The following is a 17,848-nucleotide window of genomic DNA, read 5'->3' on the forward strand; positions in this document are numbered from 1 at the left end:
ATCTCCAGGGCCTAATGGAGTTCCGTACAGAGTGTACAAGAGTGCTTCAAGAGTTCTACGAATTCTGTGGAAATTGATGAAAGTGGCATGGGAAAAACAGGTTGTACCAAGAGCATGGCGCCGAGCAGGTGGAGTCTTTATACCTAAAGAAAAAGATTCTACAAGCATCAGTCAGTTTCGTCCCATTTCCCTATTAAACGTAGAAGGCAAGATTTTCTTCAGCATTATTGCTCAGAGATTGTCAGCTTACCTATTAAAGAACTGCTTCATTGACACTTCAATACAAAAAGCGGGCATTCCAGGTTTCCCAGGTTGCTTCGAACACATCAATGTGATCTGGCAACAAATTCAATCAGCTAAAAAGGAGAGGAAGGAGCTCCATGTGACATTCCTGGATTTGGCTAATGCATATGGTTCAGTGCCACATGAACTACTTTGGGCAGCATTTGATTTTTTCAGTGTACCGATGACAATAACAAATTTAGTGAAAGCCTATTTTGGAGATTTGCAATTCAGTTTTTCAACTTCAGAATTCAGCACTACATGGCAATGCCTAGAGGTTGGAATAATGGCAGGATGCACCATTTCTCCGCTGGCTTTTACCATGGCAATGGAAGTAATCATTAGGGCATCAAAATGGGTAGTAGGAGGAGAGCGCTTGGCTTCTGGAATGCGACTACCACCAATTCGAGCATACATGGATGACATGACAACCATGACTACAACAGTCGCCTGCACTAATCGATTATTGGGCAAATTAACCAATAACATTGAATGGGCACGAATGCAATTCAAGCCCACTAAATCAAGGAGCATCTCTATAATTAAAGGCAAAGTAGTAGATAAAACATTCTTCATTAATGGTGAGGCAATACCAACAGTGTCTGAGAAGCCAGTGAAGAGTCTTGGGAGATGGTACGACGGGGATCTAAAGGACACAGTTCGTGTGGGAGAAGTTAGACAACAAGCAGTGGAAGGGTTGAAGAGCATAGACAGCTGCGCTCTACCAGGTAAACTAAAACTCTGGTGCTTTCAGTTTGGTCTACTGCCGAGGTTGCTGTGGCCACTGACTGTGTACGAGGTTTCTTTGACAACAGTAGAGAAGCTGGAAGCTTTAATCAGTTCATACATCAGGAAATGGTTGGGAGTTCCACGCTGCCTCAGCAGAGTGGGACTTTATGGTAAAGGAATACTGCAGCTACCAGTCTCTGCTCTAACCGAGGAGTTTAAGTGCGCCAAGGTCAGATTGGAAATGACATTAGTAGAGTCACGCGATAAATGCGTAAGGGAGGCAGCACCTGTGTTGAAAACTGGAAGAAAGTGGGCGGCAAAGAAAGCTGTGGAAGATGCAAAGGCTGCCCTTCGAATTGGTGATATCATGGGGCAAGTTCAGCATGGAAGAGGGGGTCTTTGTTTCAGTTCAACTCCTCCTACATGGCACAAGGCGGCCCCAGCTCAAAGAAGGAAGCTGGTAGTCAACGAGGTGCAAAAGCAGGAGGAGAGGATGAGGTGTATAAAGGCCATTTCCCAGGCCAAACAGGGAGAATGGATGAGATGGGAGAGTGTGGAACAACGCAAGATTGGCTGGCAAGACCTATGGTCAATGGAACAGAGCAGGATCAGTTTCCTCATCAGGTCAACATATGATGTTCTCCAATCACCACAGAACCTAAACCTCTGGGTAGGAGAGGATCCCTCATGTCCTTTGTGTTCATCACCTGCAACATTAAGGCACATTTTGACAGGATGTAAGGTGGCTCTTAGCCAAGGACGGTTTACTTGGCGCCATGACCAGGTGCTGCGATGTTTGGCCTTAGCATTGGAAGACAAGCGTAACATGACCAATAAGTTGCCACCTGTTCCATCAAAACATTACACACAAAAGACAACATTCCTCCGCCCAGGAGAGCAACCACCAAGAAAAGGTGTTAAAACCAATCCTCGCCCAGGACAACTGGATGCTGCTAGAGACTGGAAAATGCTGGCAGATGTTGGTCAATGGCTTATTTTTCCACCTGAGATTGCCACCACTAACCTTCGACCAGATATTGTCTTGTGGTCTGGATCAGCACGCCTTGTTCACCTGGTAGAGTTAACAGTGCCATGGGAGGATGCTGTAGATGAGGCGTATGAGAGGAAGAAACTGCGGTATGCTCAACTAGCCACTGAAGCGGAACAGCGAGGATGGAGAGTTCGGGTTTACCCAGTGGAAGTGGGTTGTCGAGGATTTGTGGCACACTCTACAACCCGGTTTCTCAGAGACGTCGGATTCAGTGGCCAAGAGTTGCGTCGCACAGTGAAGAACTTATCTGAAGCAGCAGAGAGGACCAGCAACTGGCTGTGGTTGAGACGGAAAGATTCTGGCTGGGGACAGGTAAGTAAGCTGGGCTGAGTTGAGTGGGGGACGGAGGGGGGTGATGCTGGGACGCCAGAATCACCGTCGAGCCCTCTTGAGGTGTCGTGGGCTAGTCGACGAAACACTGAGGATGGAAGGTGCCCACTTGAAAACCCCAGAGATGTACCCTACTTAGCTCAATCCAGACGGTTGTCATGCTGATGCGCTGGGGAGGCCGCACTTTGGTTGATCCCCGGAGCCAGCATCGCAGCCGTTGTGTGTGCTGATGCGCCAGGGAGGCAAAATAAGCTGATCCCTGGAGCCAGCATTACACTTCAGCCATTAACACCAGACAGAAGGATATCTACATCATCATATGGAAGGAAACGTAAATGGATGGAGACGCATATGGATCACATTAGTTTACTGTAAAGCTACGTCTTAGTTGGTGCTTATCTTGGCGAGAGCCGAGTTCAAATCAGCATGAATTTTTAACATCTACTCTCGTGTAATGGAAATCTTAATCTATCGCAGATGAATCAACTACAAGCTGTGCAGCTTCACTATTTGCTGTACGGGACGCGTCGTGTCGCAGCACTTTTGACTGCGCAAAGTGGTCACAGCTGTTGTTCACACTTTAAATACAGATTGCATTCGCAAAATTGGATACATTTACATTTAAAGTAAATGTGCTGAGATTGTACCTCTTATCAAGAGGTTTTAAAAGCGACATCGTTGGTACATCCGTCCTCTCAACCAACAGGGAAACCCGAAAGGGAGAATTTCAAACATTTGTCGCACTCTTACAAGAAATGATGTCGGAGTCTGAAGTCTGTACGGTAAAGTTTTGTACTCTAAAGTAACATTTAAACTTGCCAGCAGTCAAAAGCAAGTCTTTATATTATTGGTTCTGGTGTACTATTTAAAAGCTCTTGTGTATGTTGATGTAGCTAAACCTACATTTGGACAACTTTCCGTGAATTCTTGTTTTTTTGCCGCACCTTGCCAGTAAAATTAACTAAAAAGTACTGCATCAAAATCATAGCCTTATAACAAACTAATTAGACCAATGTCTGATTTTATTCATGTTTTCATCGTATAGCACAGATTCATAGAGGTGTTTTTTGTTAAGCTTTCATTTCAGTTAGAAGTTAAAATATTTACCCTTTGCAGGGATATGGAGGAATGCAGTACAGTGTGCATAGAGCTGATGCAGGCAGGGATATGGAGGAATCCAGTACAGTGTGCAGAGAGCTGATTCAGGCAGGGACATTGAGGATTGCAGTAAAGTGTGCACTGAGCTGATTCAGGCAGGGATATGAAGGAATGCAGTACAGTGTGCAGAGATCTGATTCAGGCAGGGATATGGAGGAATGCAGTACAGTGTGCAGAGAGCTGATTCAGGCAGGGATATGAAGGAATGCAGTACAATGTGCAGAGATCTGATTCAGGCAGGGATATGGAGGAATGCAGTACCGTGTGCAGAGCTGATTTAGGAAGCAATATGGAGGAATTCAATATAGTGTGCAGAGAGCTGATTCAGGCAGGGACATTGAGGATTGCAGTAAAGTGAGCACTGAGCTGATTCAGGCAGGGATATGAAGGAATGCAGTACAGTGTGCAGAGATCTGATTCAGGCAGGGATATGGAGGAATGCAGTACCGTGTGCAGAGCTGATTTAGGAAGCAATATGGAGGAATGCAGTACAGTGTGCAGAGAGCTGATTCAGACAGAGATATGGAGGAATGCAGTACCGTGTGCAGAGAGCTGATTCAGGCAGGGATATGGAGGAATGCAGTACAATGTGCAGTGCTGATTCAGGCAGGGATATAGAGGAATGCAGTACAGTGTGCAGAGCTGATTCAGGCAGGGATATGGAGGAATGCAGTACAGTGTGCAGGTAGCTGATTCAGGCAGGGATATGGAGGAATGCAGTACAGTGTGCAGAGCTGATTCAGGCAGGGATATAGAATGCAGTACAGTGTGCAGAGCTGATTCAGGCAGGGATATGGAGGAATGCAGTACAGTGTGCAGAGCTGATTCAGGCAGGGATATAGAGGAATGCAGTACAGTGTGCAGAGCTGATTCAGGCAGGGATATGGAGGAATGCAGTACAGTGTGCAGAGCTGATTCAGGCAGGGATATGGAGGAATGCAGTACAGTGTGCAGGTAGCTGATTCAGGCAGGGATATGGAGGAATGCAGTACAGTGTGCAGAGCTGATTCAGGCAGGGATATGGAGGAAAGCAGTACAGTGTGCAGACCTAATTCAGGCAGGAAAATAGAGGAATGCAGTACAGTGTGCAGAGCTGATTCAGGCTGCGATATGGAGAAATGCAGTACAATGTGCAGAGATCTGATTCAGGCAGGGATATGGAGGAATGCAGTACAATGTGCAGAGAGCTGATTCAGGCTGGGACATGGAGGAATGCAGTACAGTGTGCAGAGTTGATTCAGGCAGGTATATGGAGGAATGCAGTACTGTGTGCAGAGCTGATTCAGGCAGCGATATGGAGGAATGCAGTACAATGTGCAGAGAGCTGATTCAGGCGGGGACATGGAGGAATGCAGTACAGTGTGGAGAGCTGTTTTAGGAAGCAATATGGTGGAATGCAGTACAGTGTGCAGAGAGCTGATTCAGACAGGGATATGGAGGAATGCAGTACCGTGTGCAGAGAGCTGATTCAGGCAGGGATATGAAGGAATGCATTACCGTGTACAGAGATCTGATTCATGCAGGGATATGGAGGAAGGCAGTACAGTGAGCAGAGAGCGGATTCAGGCAGGGATATGGAGGAATGTAGTACAGTGTGCAGAGAGCTGATTCAGGCAGTGATATGAAGGAATGCATTACCGTGTACAGAGAGCTGATTCATGCAGGGATATAGAGGAAGGCAGTACAGTGAGCAGAGAGCGGATTCAGGCAGGGATATGGAGAAATGCAGTACAGTGTGCAGAGAGCTGATTCAAGCAGGGATATGGAGGAATCCAGTACAGTGTGCAGAGAGCTGATTCAAGCAGGGATATGGAGGAATGCAGTACAGTGTGCAGAGAGCGGATTCAGACAGGGATATGGAGGAATGCAGTACAGTGTGCAAAGATCTGATTCAGGCAGGGATATGAAGAAAAGCAGTACAGTGTGCAGAGCTGATTCATTCAGGGATATAGAGGAATGCACTACAATGTGCATAGCTGATTCGGGGAGGGATATGGAGGAATGCAGTAAAATGTGAAGAGCTGATTCAGGTAGGGATATGGAGGAATGCAGTACAGTGTGCAGAGCTGATTCAGGCAGGGATATTGAGGAATGCAGTACAGTGTGCAGTGCTGACTCAGGCAGGCATATGGAGAAATGCAGTACAGTGTGCAGTGAGCTGATTCAGGCAGGGATATGGAGGAATGCAGTACAGTGTGCAGAGATCTGATTCAGACAGGGATATGGAGGAATGCAGTACAGTGTGCAAAGATCTGATTCAGGCAGGGATATGAAGAAATGCAGTACAGTGTGCAGAGCTGATTCATTCAGGGATATAGAGGAATGCACTACAATGTGCATAGCTGATTCGGGGAGGGATATGGAGGAATGCAGTAAAATGTGAAGAGCTGATTCAGGTAGGGATATGGAGGAATGCAGTACAGTGTGCAGAGCTGATTCAGGCAGGGATATTGAGGAATGCAGTACAGTGTGCAGTGCTGACTCAGGCAGGCATATGGAGAAATGCAGTACAGTGTGCAGTGAGCTGATTCAGGCAGGGATATGGAGGAATGCAGTACAGTGTGCAGAGATCTGATTCAGACAGGGATATGGAGGAATGCAGTACAGTGTGCACAGAGTTGACTCAGGCAGGGATATGGAGGAATGCAGTACAGTGTGCAGAGAGCTGACCCAGGCTGGGAAATGGAGGAATGTAATACAGTGTGCAGGGAGCTGATTCAGGCACTTGGTTGATGGCAGGTGCTTCTGTCTGGCTCTGATTCCTTCAGGAAATTTGGAAATCAGCAGGAAGTTTATTTCTATGAATGTTCCACAATCTAGAGAATGCATACCATAGTTTATTTCTTGGCCAACCAATTTATCTTTTTTCATTTATATATTTTGGAAAAGTTCTTTTCTGTAAATTCATATTCACGCTTTTAAAAATATTGAGTTTCTGCTTGGTTCACACCAATACTACTGTGGTTAGCCGCTGCCATGGTGTATCGCCCCCTTGTGGAAAATATCTGAAGTTCTTCACCACTGCCTAGATCGAACTAAGGAGATCAAGAATCCACCAAATTGTCTAAAATATAACCTAAACGTATCAAATTAAAACAACAGCAGTAGAAACGCTTACAAAAAATAGAATAATAATAAAATGATGTATTTATTACAGTTAAGTGGCCGATACATAAATATGGTTTCCATGGTGTAATGGTTATCACTCATGACTTTCAATCCTGTGATCTGAGTTCAAATCCCCGTAGGACAATCATTTTAGCATTATTATTCTTAAGATATTAAAAAGTGTTTCATCGAGCTGACGTTTCTATAAGAACATAAGAACATAAGAAAGTTTACAAACGAGAGGAGGCCATTCAGCCCATCTTGCTCGTTTGGTTGTTAGTAGCTTAATGATCCCAGAATCTCATCAAGCAGCTTCTTGAAGCATCCCAGGGTTTCAGCTTCAACAACATTACAGGGGAGTTTGTGCCACACCCTCACAATTCTCTGTGTAAAAAATGCGCGTCCTATTTTCTGTTCTGAATGCCCCTTTATCTCATCTCCATTTGTGAGCCCTGGTCCTTGTTTCTTTTTTCAGGTCAAATAAGTCCCCTGGGTTGACATTGTCTATACCTTTTAGGATTTTGAATGTTTGAATCAGATCGCCGCGTAGTCTTCTTTGTTCAAGACTGTATAGATTCAATTCTTTTAGCCTGTCTGCATACGACATGCCTTTTAAACCCGGGATAATTTTGGTTGCTCTTCTTTGCACTCTTTCTAGAGCAGCAATATCATTTTTGTAACGAGGTGACCAGAACTGAACACAATATTCTAGGTGAGGTCTTACTAATGCATTGCAGAGTTTTAACATTACTTCCCTTGATTTAAATTCAACACTTCTCACAATATATCCGAGCATCTTGTTAGCCTTTTTTATAGCTTCCCCACATTGTCTAGATGAAGACATTTCTGAGTCAACATAAACTCCTAGGTCTTTTTCATAGTTCCCTTCTTCAATTTCACTATCTCCCATATGATATTTATAATGCACATTTTTATTGCCCGCATGCAATACTTTACACTTTTCTCTATTAAATTTCATTTGCCATGTGTCTGCCCAATTCTGAATGCTGTCTAGATCATTTTGAATGACCTTTGCTGCTTCAACAGTGTTTGCCACTCCTCCTATTTTTGTGTCGTCTGCAAATTTAACTTTTTGTTTGCTTACTATACCAGAATCTAAATCATTAATGTAGATCAGGAATAGCAGAGGACTTAATACTGATCCCTGTGGTACACCACTGGTTACCTCGCTCCATTTTGAGTTTCACATGGAGTTATATGGTAATCTTGGGTATTGGTGAAGGCGTGGTTGAGCTTTAATGTACACTTCCAATTTCCCTTTGCTAAAATAAATCCCTTTGAGAACGAAAACCAGCGGTCCAGAGAAGCTGCTTATCTGCCTTTTGTACGCATTAAAAAAATGTGAAACACGCACTCAGTTTACCATTACCATGTCAGGAGGCTACTTTGACACTGCTCAGCAAACAAGTAACCTAACTTTCCAACACCACAACCATTGTAAACACACAGCAATGTGCAGATGTATTTTAAGATGTTAATTTACAGTCCACTGTGCCAGCCAGTATTTTAGAGTCATACTGATCATGCCTCTTTCAACTGATCAACTCTTACACATGTGGTACATCCGAGTAACTATTTAGAAAACTATTCATAACTTCCAATTACCCAACCCAGCAAAACCAGCCGACAAATTAAAATAAACGAGGAACAAACAACACTTTGTACAAGTCATTCATTTATTCTTTACAGATTGCTTCAATGCAGCCAGCCTTCATATCCTGGCATCACCTTCAATCAAACTCCTCGCGTCGGCTTCGCTTCACTGCAGTGTGCATTTTCTTTTGCTGCAGGCGTTCTCGGTTCATTTTGTCCATCCTGAAAAGAGAAACAATGTTAATTTGCTCTGGAGGCAAATTGTAAGGTTACGGCATCTCTGATCAAATAGTTTGTAAACATGAAGACAACTGGATATGGGAAAATGAGCATGAAGCTAATATCTGTTATCATCCAAAATCCAAGAAGTGACGCCAATATCACAACCCTCTTAGAGCAGAGTGCGGTTAGATTGTTTGCTACGGGAAGGATCAGCATCTGAAATAGTATAATTGAGGGCTAGTGCATTGCTGTGTCGTGGTACAAGGTAATGATCCCAGTTTTAAATGAGCTCTTGGCAGCCCTGATCAGATCCTGGTGTCACAGGAAGATTACCTGTAGCGTCGGAGAGCCACGTCTTCTTGGGAAGGCTGCTTGTGTTTCACGCTGGCAGCAGCGATCATGTCTCGGATCTTCTGCAAACAGTCAGACAGATTGCGCATCTGGTACCGGCTCACTTCCGAGGTGACGATCAGCTCCCCACTTCTGTTTATTCGGTTTGTATGCTGAGATGCAAAATAAATAAATAAAAACATAACTAACAGGGTTTTAACAGCCAGTTCTGAGGCCTGACCTATTACATGTAGTGCTCAAAACAGTAGAACATATTAAAGTCCCTGATATTTATTTACTTACAAAAAAAAAAGTTCACACACCTCCTCAATTTTGTAAATGTTCCAGTGTCACGCAGCTGTGTACTATGTCACGCTGCTATCCCCTGATGTATGCAATTCATGGTATTTTTTTGTAAGTAAAACTAAGGCTACGATTTTGTCACAGAGGTCATGGAAATCCTGAAAATCGTGAATTTGAATGTAGTCTTGGACGCCTGAAAATGGATGTGAAACACATCTGATGAGGCGCTTCCTTTATTTCCTTTAAAAAATGTACTGAAAATACTAATCTGCGAGTGTCTGTAAATTGTTTGGTTGTGTATTCACGCAGCATTTATGTGTAGCTGTGTAGGTCAGCGAATGAGATAACTGAGCGAGCAAGTATGTAAATTGGTGACAGCTAAAAGAAAAACAATTGTGAGAGCTGTTTTCTGTAAAGAAAGAACAACAATGCATCGGAGAACAGAAGTTTTCCAACTTAGAGGCTCTTTTTACAACATTCTATTTCCGAATCGTGGAAAACTCGAAATCCTGGTTCACTCTAAAGTAACATTTAAACTTGCCAGCAGTCAAAAGCAAGTCTTTATATTATTGGTTCTGGTGTACTATTTAAATGCTCTTGTGTATGTTGATGTAGCTAAACCTACATTTGGACAACTTTCCGTGAATTCTTGTTTTTTTGCCGCACCTTGCCAGTAAAACGAACTAAAAAGTACTGCATCAAAATCATAGCCTTATAACAAACTAATTAGACCAATGTCTGACTTTATTCATGTTTTCATCGTATAGCACAGATTCATAGAGGTGTTTTTTGTTAAGCTTTCATTTCAGTTACAAGTTAAAATATTTACCCTTTACACACCAGCTGTTAGTTAACTTTCACATTTCTTCAATGTTATTAGCAGTCAGCTCAAGTGAATATGTAATCTTAGTATTGATGTTACCTGAGAAATAATCTTTTGTCGCACATCTTCAGGAATCCAATCAGCTGTTTGTATGTGGAACCGGACTTCAGCTTTTGTGTTTACTAGAACAAAATGTGAAAAATGTACTATAACACAAAAGTAGCTGACTCTCTATAACCTGTGATGTTGTTGCCTGTCTAGTTAACTCTGTGGAGAATACTTCCCCACAACAGTGCTCCTGATCACCCTGTACATTAAATGAAATTTATAATTAAAGTTCGGGAGGAGGGTCAGACACCAATCTCCGCATCACCAAATTGAATCATTCAATTTACACATTAGCTAATTTAAATTGTTAGCACTATAAATACCCTCTTCACTTATCTCTCAGTTGCGTTTTGATTTCATCGTACATGCACGCATCATGGTCTGCATTCTGGATTATTCCGTTTCGACGGATGACGATCTGTTTGCTGTTTCCCCGGAGCCGAGATCCACGCAACCAGTTCAACCAGCCCTTCCCGGGCCAACTCCACCACAACTTTGGTCGGCGGTATTACCACTCCAAACTTCTCTGCCCAGATGTCAGCTTCTCCTGTCTGCTGTGGCTCCCGCCTGGCCACTGTTCCTCCGCAACTCCTGAAATCAGAGACTGGACGATCTCCCGGATCCAGCTTTATCTTCGTAGCAACAACATCCCATTCAAATCTACAGCACGTAAGGAGAATTTGTTTACTTTATTTCATCCTTCCCGTCGCAGGCGCTATGACGTCAGCACTGATCGTTGCTTTACCCAGTGTTGCCAAGTGTAACGACAAAACAAGCCCAACCCATGTCAGTATGGGTGTTTTACAAATTCCAACCCGCGACTCAAGAAGCTAGCCCAATTTCCGCGTATTATAAGCGGACTTGAAACACCTCGCCCGCACCGACTGCATCTCCACGAAGCGCTTCTACTACCGGAAAAATCCGAAAGCAGGACCATCGCACCTGTCAATCAAAGGCTCATTTAGCAGTTCCTGAGCATTCTGGCTCCAACTATAACCTTTCAGGTTACCTCCCCTCACTGCAGGCGTCCAGCAGGCCCCTGCAGTGACCTCTTTGGCCACTATGGGCGTCCAGCAGGCCCTCATAGTGATCCTTTCTCTGTGAAATGCTTTTCTTTCTGCGCTTCAGCAGTTTTGAGCATTTGTTTCTAGAGATTGTTTTTACAGTTAGGAGCGGCTGCTCCCGCGATCTATCCTGGGGGTTTCGACACCCGCCACTGTTGTATAATATGCATCTGTAACCTTTCTGGTTACACCCCCTCATCACTGCAGGCGTCCAGCAGGCCCCTGCAGTGATCTCTTTGGCCACTATGGGCGTCCAGCAGGCCCCCATAGTGCTCCCTTCACCTCTAACTATAACCTTTCTGGTTCCCCTCCCTCACTGCAGGCGTCCAGCAGGCCCCTGCAATGACCTCTTTGGCCACTATGGGCATCCAGCAGGCCCCCATAGTGCTCCCTTCACCTCTAACTATAACCTTTCTGGTTCACTTCCCTCACTGCAGGTTCCCTAACCTTTCTGGTTCCCTTCCCTCACTGCTCATCGGCAGTTTTGAGCATTTGTATCCAGAGATTGTTTTGCCAGATTTGTAATAACTTCATTGAAGGAACCTGTGCTATTCTGCCTGTAACTTCCTTCATTTCCGCTCACCGTAACTCCATCACATCCAGCATCAACAGTCCCTCACGAAGATTGCTCCCTGCAATATGCAAATCGACCACGCCATATTCTTAATCAAAATTGCTGGGAAAAACGCATGACTGGCTAAAGCCAATATATCAAACACATTTAAAATCATGCCCATTGAGCCTGTCCTCAGGGGATTGTATTTTTTATATTTCCACTTTTCTGTCCGGTCCCCCCCCCCCCCCAAAACTTTTCACAATATATCCGAGCATCTTGTTGGCCTTTTTACAGCTTCCCCACATTGTCTAGATGAAGGCATATCTGAGTCAACATAAACTCCTAGGTCATTTTCAAAGATTCCTTCAATTTCAGTATCTTCCATATGATATTTATAATGCACATTTTTCTTGCCTGTGTGCAGTACTTTACACTTCTCTATTAAATGTCATTTGCCATGTGCTTGCTCAGTTCTGAATGCTGTCTAGATCATTTTGAATGACCTTCGCTGCTGCAACAGTGTTTGCCACTCCACCTATTTTTGTGTTGTGTGCAAATTTAACAAGTCTGCTTACTATGCCATAATCTAAATCATTATGTAGATTAGGAATAGCAGAGGACCTAATACTGATCCCTGTAATACACCACTGGTTACATTGCTCTATTTTTGATGTCTCCTCTAATCAGTAATTACAGTTGGGTGCGGCTGCTCCCGCATTCCCCACCCCCCATCACTGCAGGCCCCTGCAGTGACCTCGCTGGCCACTATGGGCGTCCAGCAGGCCCCCATAGTGCTCCCTTCTCTGTCAAACGGTTTTCTACCAGCTGCGAGCTTCAACAGGGCCCCACTGCCCCCTTCTATTCCTTACCTCCGCGGTCTTCCAAATGTAACCTTTTAGGTTACCCTCCCCTCACTGCAGGCATTCAGCAGGCCCCTGCAGTGACCTCCCCGGCCGCCATGGGTGTCCAGCACGACCCCATAGTGGTCTCTTCTCTGTGAGATGCTTTTCTTCTTTCAGCTTACCGGCAGTTTATTCAAACACTTTCAAAACCATTCCCATTTCTTTGAATATCAGTCAGGGCCGCAATACTGCATACTCTGAAGGCCTTCTGTTTTCTACATGTTAACTACTCCCTAATCCACGTGCATGCATTTCATTGAATCCCTACTGCATTCAGTTTGAGAAATTAATCTTTTATGTGGGACTTTGTCAAAAGCTTTCTGGAAATTTTAAATAAACCATGTCATATGCTTTGCAATTTGTACGCAATGAGGATAAATCCTCGAGGCAGAGCTTTTATCTCCTACCTTCTCTCTATTTGATCCTTTCTGTCGATTCCCTCAATGATGTCATACTTATGGTTTGGTTTTTTTTTTTTTTTTCGCAAGGAACTCCGCCTGTGGGTGCTCCTACTAAAAGAAAGGAATGGCAGTACTTTCTTTTACGACAACTGTCTCCTGCTGCACAAAGACATTCAGCCGTTCAAAGATGCAGCTCCCTCTCTTGGCTTTGGAGGATACTACAAGGGAAAATTGGTTTTCTGCTCCATGGCCCAACGAATTCAGCATTATTCCTATAACCGATCACTCCTCGTCATTGCGCAAAGTGTGTCCATTTGCTGTAGCCGCACTCCTTTTGGGGGTCTTCCTGGGCTCAAAATCCATTCTTCTCCACTCACAATTCACCTTCAGTCTAAATCTTTAACAAGATCGTTCATTCTCCCACCATATAATGAGAATATTCAGAAGGATTACCTGTTTATCTGTTACTCATCAGTTCATTTTCAGAGCTCAACACATTCTCGGCCACCTGAATATAATTGATTCTCTTTCTTGTTTCCAAACGCAGAGATTCAGAGCATTGGCTTCCGAAGACGACCTCCTGCAAACTCAGATTCCTCATTTTTCAGACCTGACATTCATGTGAGCCACCTGCTGCATTCCCTGATTTCTGCAGGCTCAAGAAACAACTCTTCTCAGCATCACTCCCCGCTCACTGCAAATGTACCGGTCATCCTGGAATTGCTTTAAAATTTCACTTTGCATTCAACATTCCTTTCCATCATTTTCAGTGCCCGTAGTGTCATCCTGTTTTATGTCCCTTAAGAACAGAGCTATAAGATTTGAATTTCCAGCATAAAGTTTTTCTACAAACTCAACTCAATTTCACTGTCCCAGCTCTACACTCTGCAACTCACAAATTTCACTAATCCTGAAAGGGCTTCAACTATCAGAATCTCTTTCTCCTCCTGCTTGCCTACCTATTGCCATCAACGTACTCTCTTGGTGCCTCTCATCTGCTCCAGCTACTCCTGCCTGTTTTAGATAAAACCTTACAGCTCTTTCTCTTAGCCTTCTTGGGTTCCCATAGGTGCTGGGAGTCTACATCGCTCTCAAATTCAACCCCCAGATTCACCCCTTAATCTCTGACCTAGCAATCCCCTCATCTGATACCCTTTCCTTCCTGCTCAAAAGAAGTAAAACGGACCAGGAAGATTAGAGAAAGCTTTTCAATTTTGTTTATAAATTAAACTCCCATGTTGGCCCATATGACCCCTTTCTCTCTTGTCCATCTCCATCTTTCTCAGGGCGCATCACCCTCAGGCCCGCTGTTTATTAACGAAAACTGAACAATCGTCACCCAACATTTGTTCTTCTTTCACCTGATTTATTTCCAGGTCCGGATTCGCAGCTGAGCAGTTTTCCGGTCCTTCCTTCAGAATCGTAGCAGCTTTTTCCCACTGAGTTCCAGACTCTGTTATCAAACGGTTAGGTCGTTGATCCTCCAGTGCTTACCAAGTTTATATTATAACAAATATTATGGAGCCTAAAAATGCTTTTACAGAAATGTGCTCTTAAGTGTTAGTAACCTGCCTGGAGGAAGGGCAATCGAATCAGCCATGGATTCCCAGAGGTTTATTTCCAAAAATGGGTTTTGTTTTCCTCTCCTGCGTGCTGATGATCATTTGTTAAAGGTTGGCTAAACCTTCAAGTGGGCTATATTCAATTCTAACTGTGGCATTGAGACCGGCTTGTTCTTTTTGGGGGTCTCAGCCTCGTCCAGTTGGCCAGGCAGCGAACCCTCAAACCAAGTTAGGTTTGATGCCAAATGAATGTGTATATACAGCATACTTTTCTGTTAAATCGCATACTCCGCATTCTCTACAATAAATATTTGTACTAAAACATTTTGTGATTGGTGTTTGTCCCGAACTACTGAAATAAAATTTATAATTAAAGTTCGGGAGGAGGGTCAGACACCAATCTCCGCATCACCAAATTGAATCATTCAATTTACACATTAGCTAATTTAAATTGTTAGCACTATAAATACCCTCTTCACTTATCTCTCAGTTGCGTTTTTATTTCATCGTAACCCACCACCTCCCCATCTCCACCTTTCCTAATAACAGTTTTTATGTTTTATCAAATGGGGGTCTCAGCCTCGTCCAGTTGGTCAGGCAGCGAACCCTCAAACCAAGTTAGGTTTGATGCCAAATTAATGTGTATATACAGCATACTTCTGTTAAATCGCATACTCCGCATTCTCTACAATAAATATTTGTACTAAAACATTTTGTGATTGGTGTTTGTCCCGAACTACTGAAACATGCTTGTGAATATTTGAACAAAGACTTCCATTTCCATACCTTTATTAACATTCTGGCCTCCAGGGCCACTGCTTCGACAGTAGGTAATGGTGAGGCGATCTACACAAAAACAAAAGGTGCACGTCAGTAAACATGCTTCACAATAACATGCTTTATAAAAAGTAGCAATTCAATGCATCACTATTATGTCATAGCAGTGAAGGATGGGGGATTGTGATACCGTCTGAACGAAGACAAGCTTTTCCAAACTAGTCTGGACTTATTACAGTTTTTAAAGCTCTGGATTCCCGGATCCAAGTCATTGTAAACATATTCGGCTGCTTTCACAGCCCGATTAAAACCAATCTTGGACTGTGTAATGTTACCCTGGGTAAGGTAGTCCAAGATTAGTGCTAATTAAAACAATCGCAGTAGAAACGCTTACAAAAAAATAGAATAATAATAAAATGATGTATTTATTACAGTTAAGTGGCCAATGCATAAATATGGGTTCCATGGTGTAACGGTTAGTGCTCTGGAGTTTGAATTCAGCGATCCGAATTCAAATCTCGGTGGGACCTTCGTTTTAGCATTACACCGTGTAACAATTTTTTTTTTTTTTTGGTTCCTGGGTAGTAAATGTTATTTCCAAATTGCTTATGCCTCAAAAGTATAGAAAATGGCTATTATTCCCCACAAACTTTGTTTTTCTGACCAGGATAGTGATATTTTGAAATTTACCTATTTTCCAGAACATTCCAGATAGATTCAGTGCTGAGTAAATTTGGAGTAACTTCTAGAACTTTCTAGAACTTACAGGGGCCTTAAGCCCACCAGTTCAGTTTAGTTCCAGCTGCCTAAGTGGATACATATCTGCATTTTTCTGAGATGGCATCAAGGTCATAGGAGACTTCAAAATGGTGGCATTCCTGATGGGTCTCCAAGGCGGTTTTACCAAGTTTCCCTGCTATCTTTGCCTTTGGGACAGCAGGGACACCAAGGCGCACTACCACAGGCGGGACTGGCCACAGCGGACCGAGTTCTCTGTGGCGAGGAACAATGTCAAGTGGGAGCCACTGGCGGACCCCCGGAAGGTGCTGATGCCACCAATGCACATCAAATTGGGCCTTATGAAACAATTTGTCAGAGCTCTAGATAAGGAGTCAGCAGCCTTCAAGTACCTTCAAGACTTCTTCCCTAAGCTGTCTGAGGCAAAGGTCAAAGCCAGTGTCTTCGTCGGACCACAGATAAAGAAGATCCTGGAGTGCAATGAATTCCCCAAGAAGCTCACTAGTAAGGAGAAAGCGGCTTGGAACAGCTTTGTCGCAGTGGTTCGGGGCTTCCTGGGCAATCACAAGGCCGAAAACTATGTGGAGCTGGTTGAGACTCTGGTGAAGAACTACGGCACAATGGGCTGTAGGATGTCCCTCAAAGTCCATATCCTTGATGCTCATCTTGATAAATTCAAGGAGAACATGGGAGTGTACTCGGAGGAGCAAGGCGAGCGCTTCCACCAGGATATACTGGACTTTGAACGCCACTACCAAGGACAATATTACGAGAACATGATGGGAGACAACATTTGGGGGCTGATTCGTGAAAGTGATTTACAGTATAATCGTAAATCTCGAAAAACTACTCGCTTCTAAATCTTTTGTAGTCATTTTTGTATTACTTTAGTATAAATACATGTTAATTTGGATTCATATGTTGTTTTTTTCTGACTTTATGTGAACGAAAAGACACAAATTCGCCCGTTTTCTCATTGGAAATAGGTACATTTCAAAATATCACTGTCCTGGTCACAAAAGCAAAGTTTGTGGAGAATAATAGCAATTTTATATACTTTTGAGGGATAAGCAATTAGGAAATAACACTTACTACCCAGGAACAAAAATTGTGTTACATAGTGTTATTATTTTTAAGTTATTAAAAAGTGTTTCATCGAACTGACGTTTCTATCATAATAAATGCTGAGAAATTCACTGCAAAGTTGTGGGATGGCACCTTTTAGCCATAAAACCTAAAGTATAAAACCCTCAGAAATACTTTTATTTGCTTTTGTCTGCTTTCGCAACCTGTACTGAAAAATCCGAGGTGACCGTAAAAAGCTTGCAGAGTACAGTACAGGTAAAAAGGTAAAGCGTTAATAATTTTTTTGGGGGGGTTACCTTTCATTCTGTATTTAGCGATAGTCAGGCACACTAATATGAGCAAGAACGGCATTTTCTTTAGGAGCCCCAGTGGCCTAATGGATAAGGCACTGGCCTCCTAAGCCAGGGATTGTGGGTTCGAGTCCCATCTGGGGTGTAACGTGTATGTTTTTTTCTCATGACTGTTTTATAATAAACTTTCCAGACGTTTCCCCTCTCTTCAGCTATTATTCATAAAAATGAATAAACATATATTTCAACATGGTTAGCGTCAGTAACCATTTAAACACGGTGTCTGGTAAAGGTAATTTAACTTTACCACCCTAAAGTAACGTTAACCGCAATGATTAAATAGTAACAAATAGTCCATTATATTAATTAATTTAACAGTATCTTATTAAACATTTAATTCATGCGCAAAAGCAG

General features: G+C 43.2%; 1 protein-coding gene and 1 non-coding gene across 3 annotated transcripts; one reads left to right on the top strand and one right to left on the bottom strand.

Moving 5' to 3' along the window:
* Nucleotides 1–8,343: 8,343 nt before the first annotated feature.
* On the bottom strand, nucleotides 8,344–11,190 carry LOC131697939 (large ribosomal subunit protein mL62-like). Of its 2 annotated transcripts, XM_058989978.1 has the most exons (4): nucleotides 10,424–11,148; nucleotides 10,050–10,132; nucleotides 8,828–8,997; nucleotides 8,344–8,494 (listed from the first exon to the last, which is right to left on the bottom strand). In XM_058989978.1, the coding sequence occupies exons 1-4, from the start codon at nucleotides 10,443–10,445 to the stop codon at nucleotides 8,410–8,412; spliced, it is 360 nt and encodes a 119-aa protein (XP_058845961.1). In that variant the 5' UTR covers nucleotides 10,446–11,148; the 3' UTR covers nucleotides 8,344–8,409. The 2 variants fall into 2 exon arrangements, 1 of the variants encoding a protein (XP_058845961.1); XR_009307568.1 differs by lacking the exons at nucleotides 8,344–8,494; nucleotides 8,828–8,997 and having other exon boundaries at nucleotides 10,064–10,132; nucleotides 10,382–11,190.
* A 6,316-nt stretch (nucleotides 11,191–17,506) lies between these two features.
* Nucleotides 17,507–17,579, top strand: trnar-ccu (transfer RNA arginine (anticodon CCU)). The gene has a single exon. It is a non-coding gene; the product is annotated as a tRNA-Arg (tRNA).
* Nucleotides 17,580–17,848: the final 269 nt, after the last annotated feature.

Source organism: Acipenser ruthenus, chromosome 17 (assembly GCF_902713425.1).
Source record: "Acipenser ruthenus chromosome 17, fAciRut3.2 maternal haplotype, whole genome shotgun sequence".
Classification (NCBI taxonomy): domain Eukaryota; kingdom Metazoa; phylum Chordata; class Actinopteri; order Acipenseriformes; family Acipenseridae; genus Acipenser; species Acipenser ruthenus.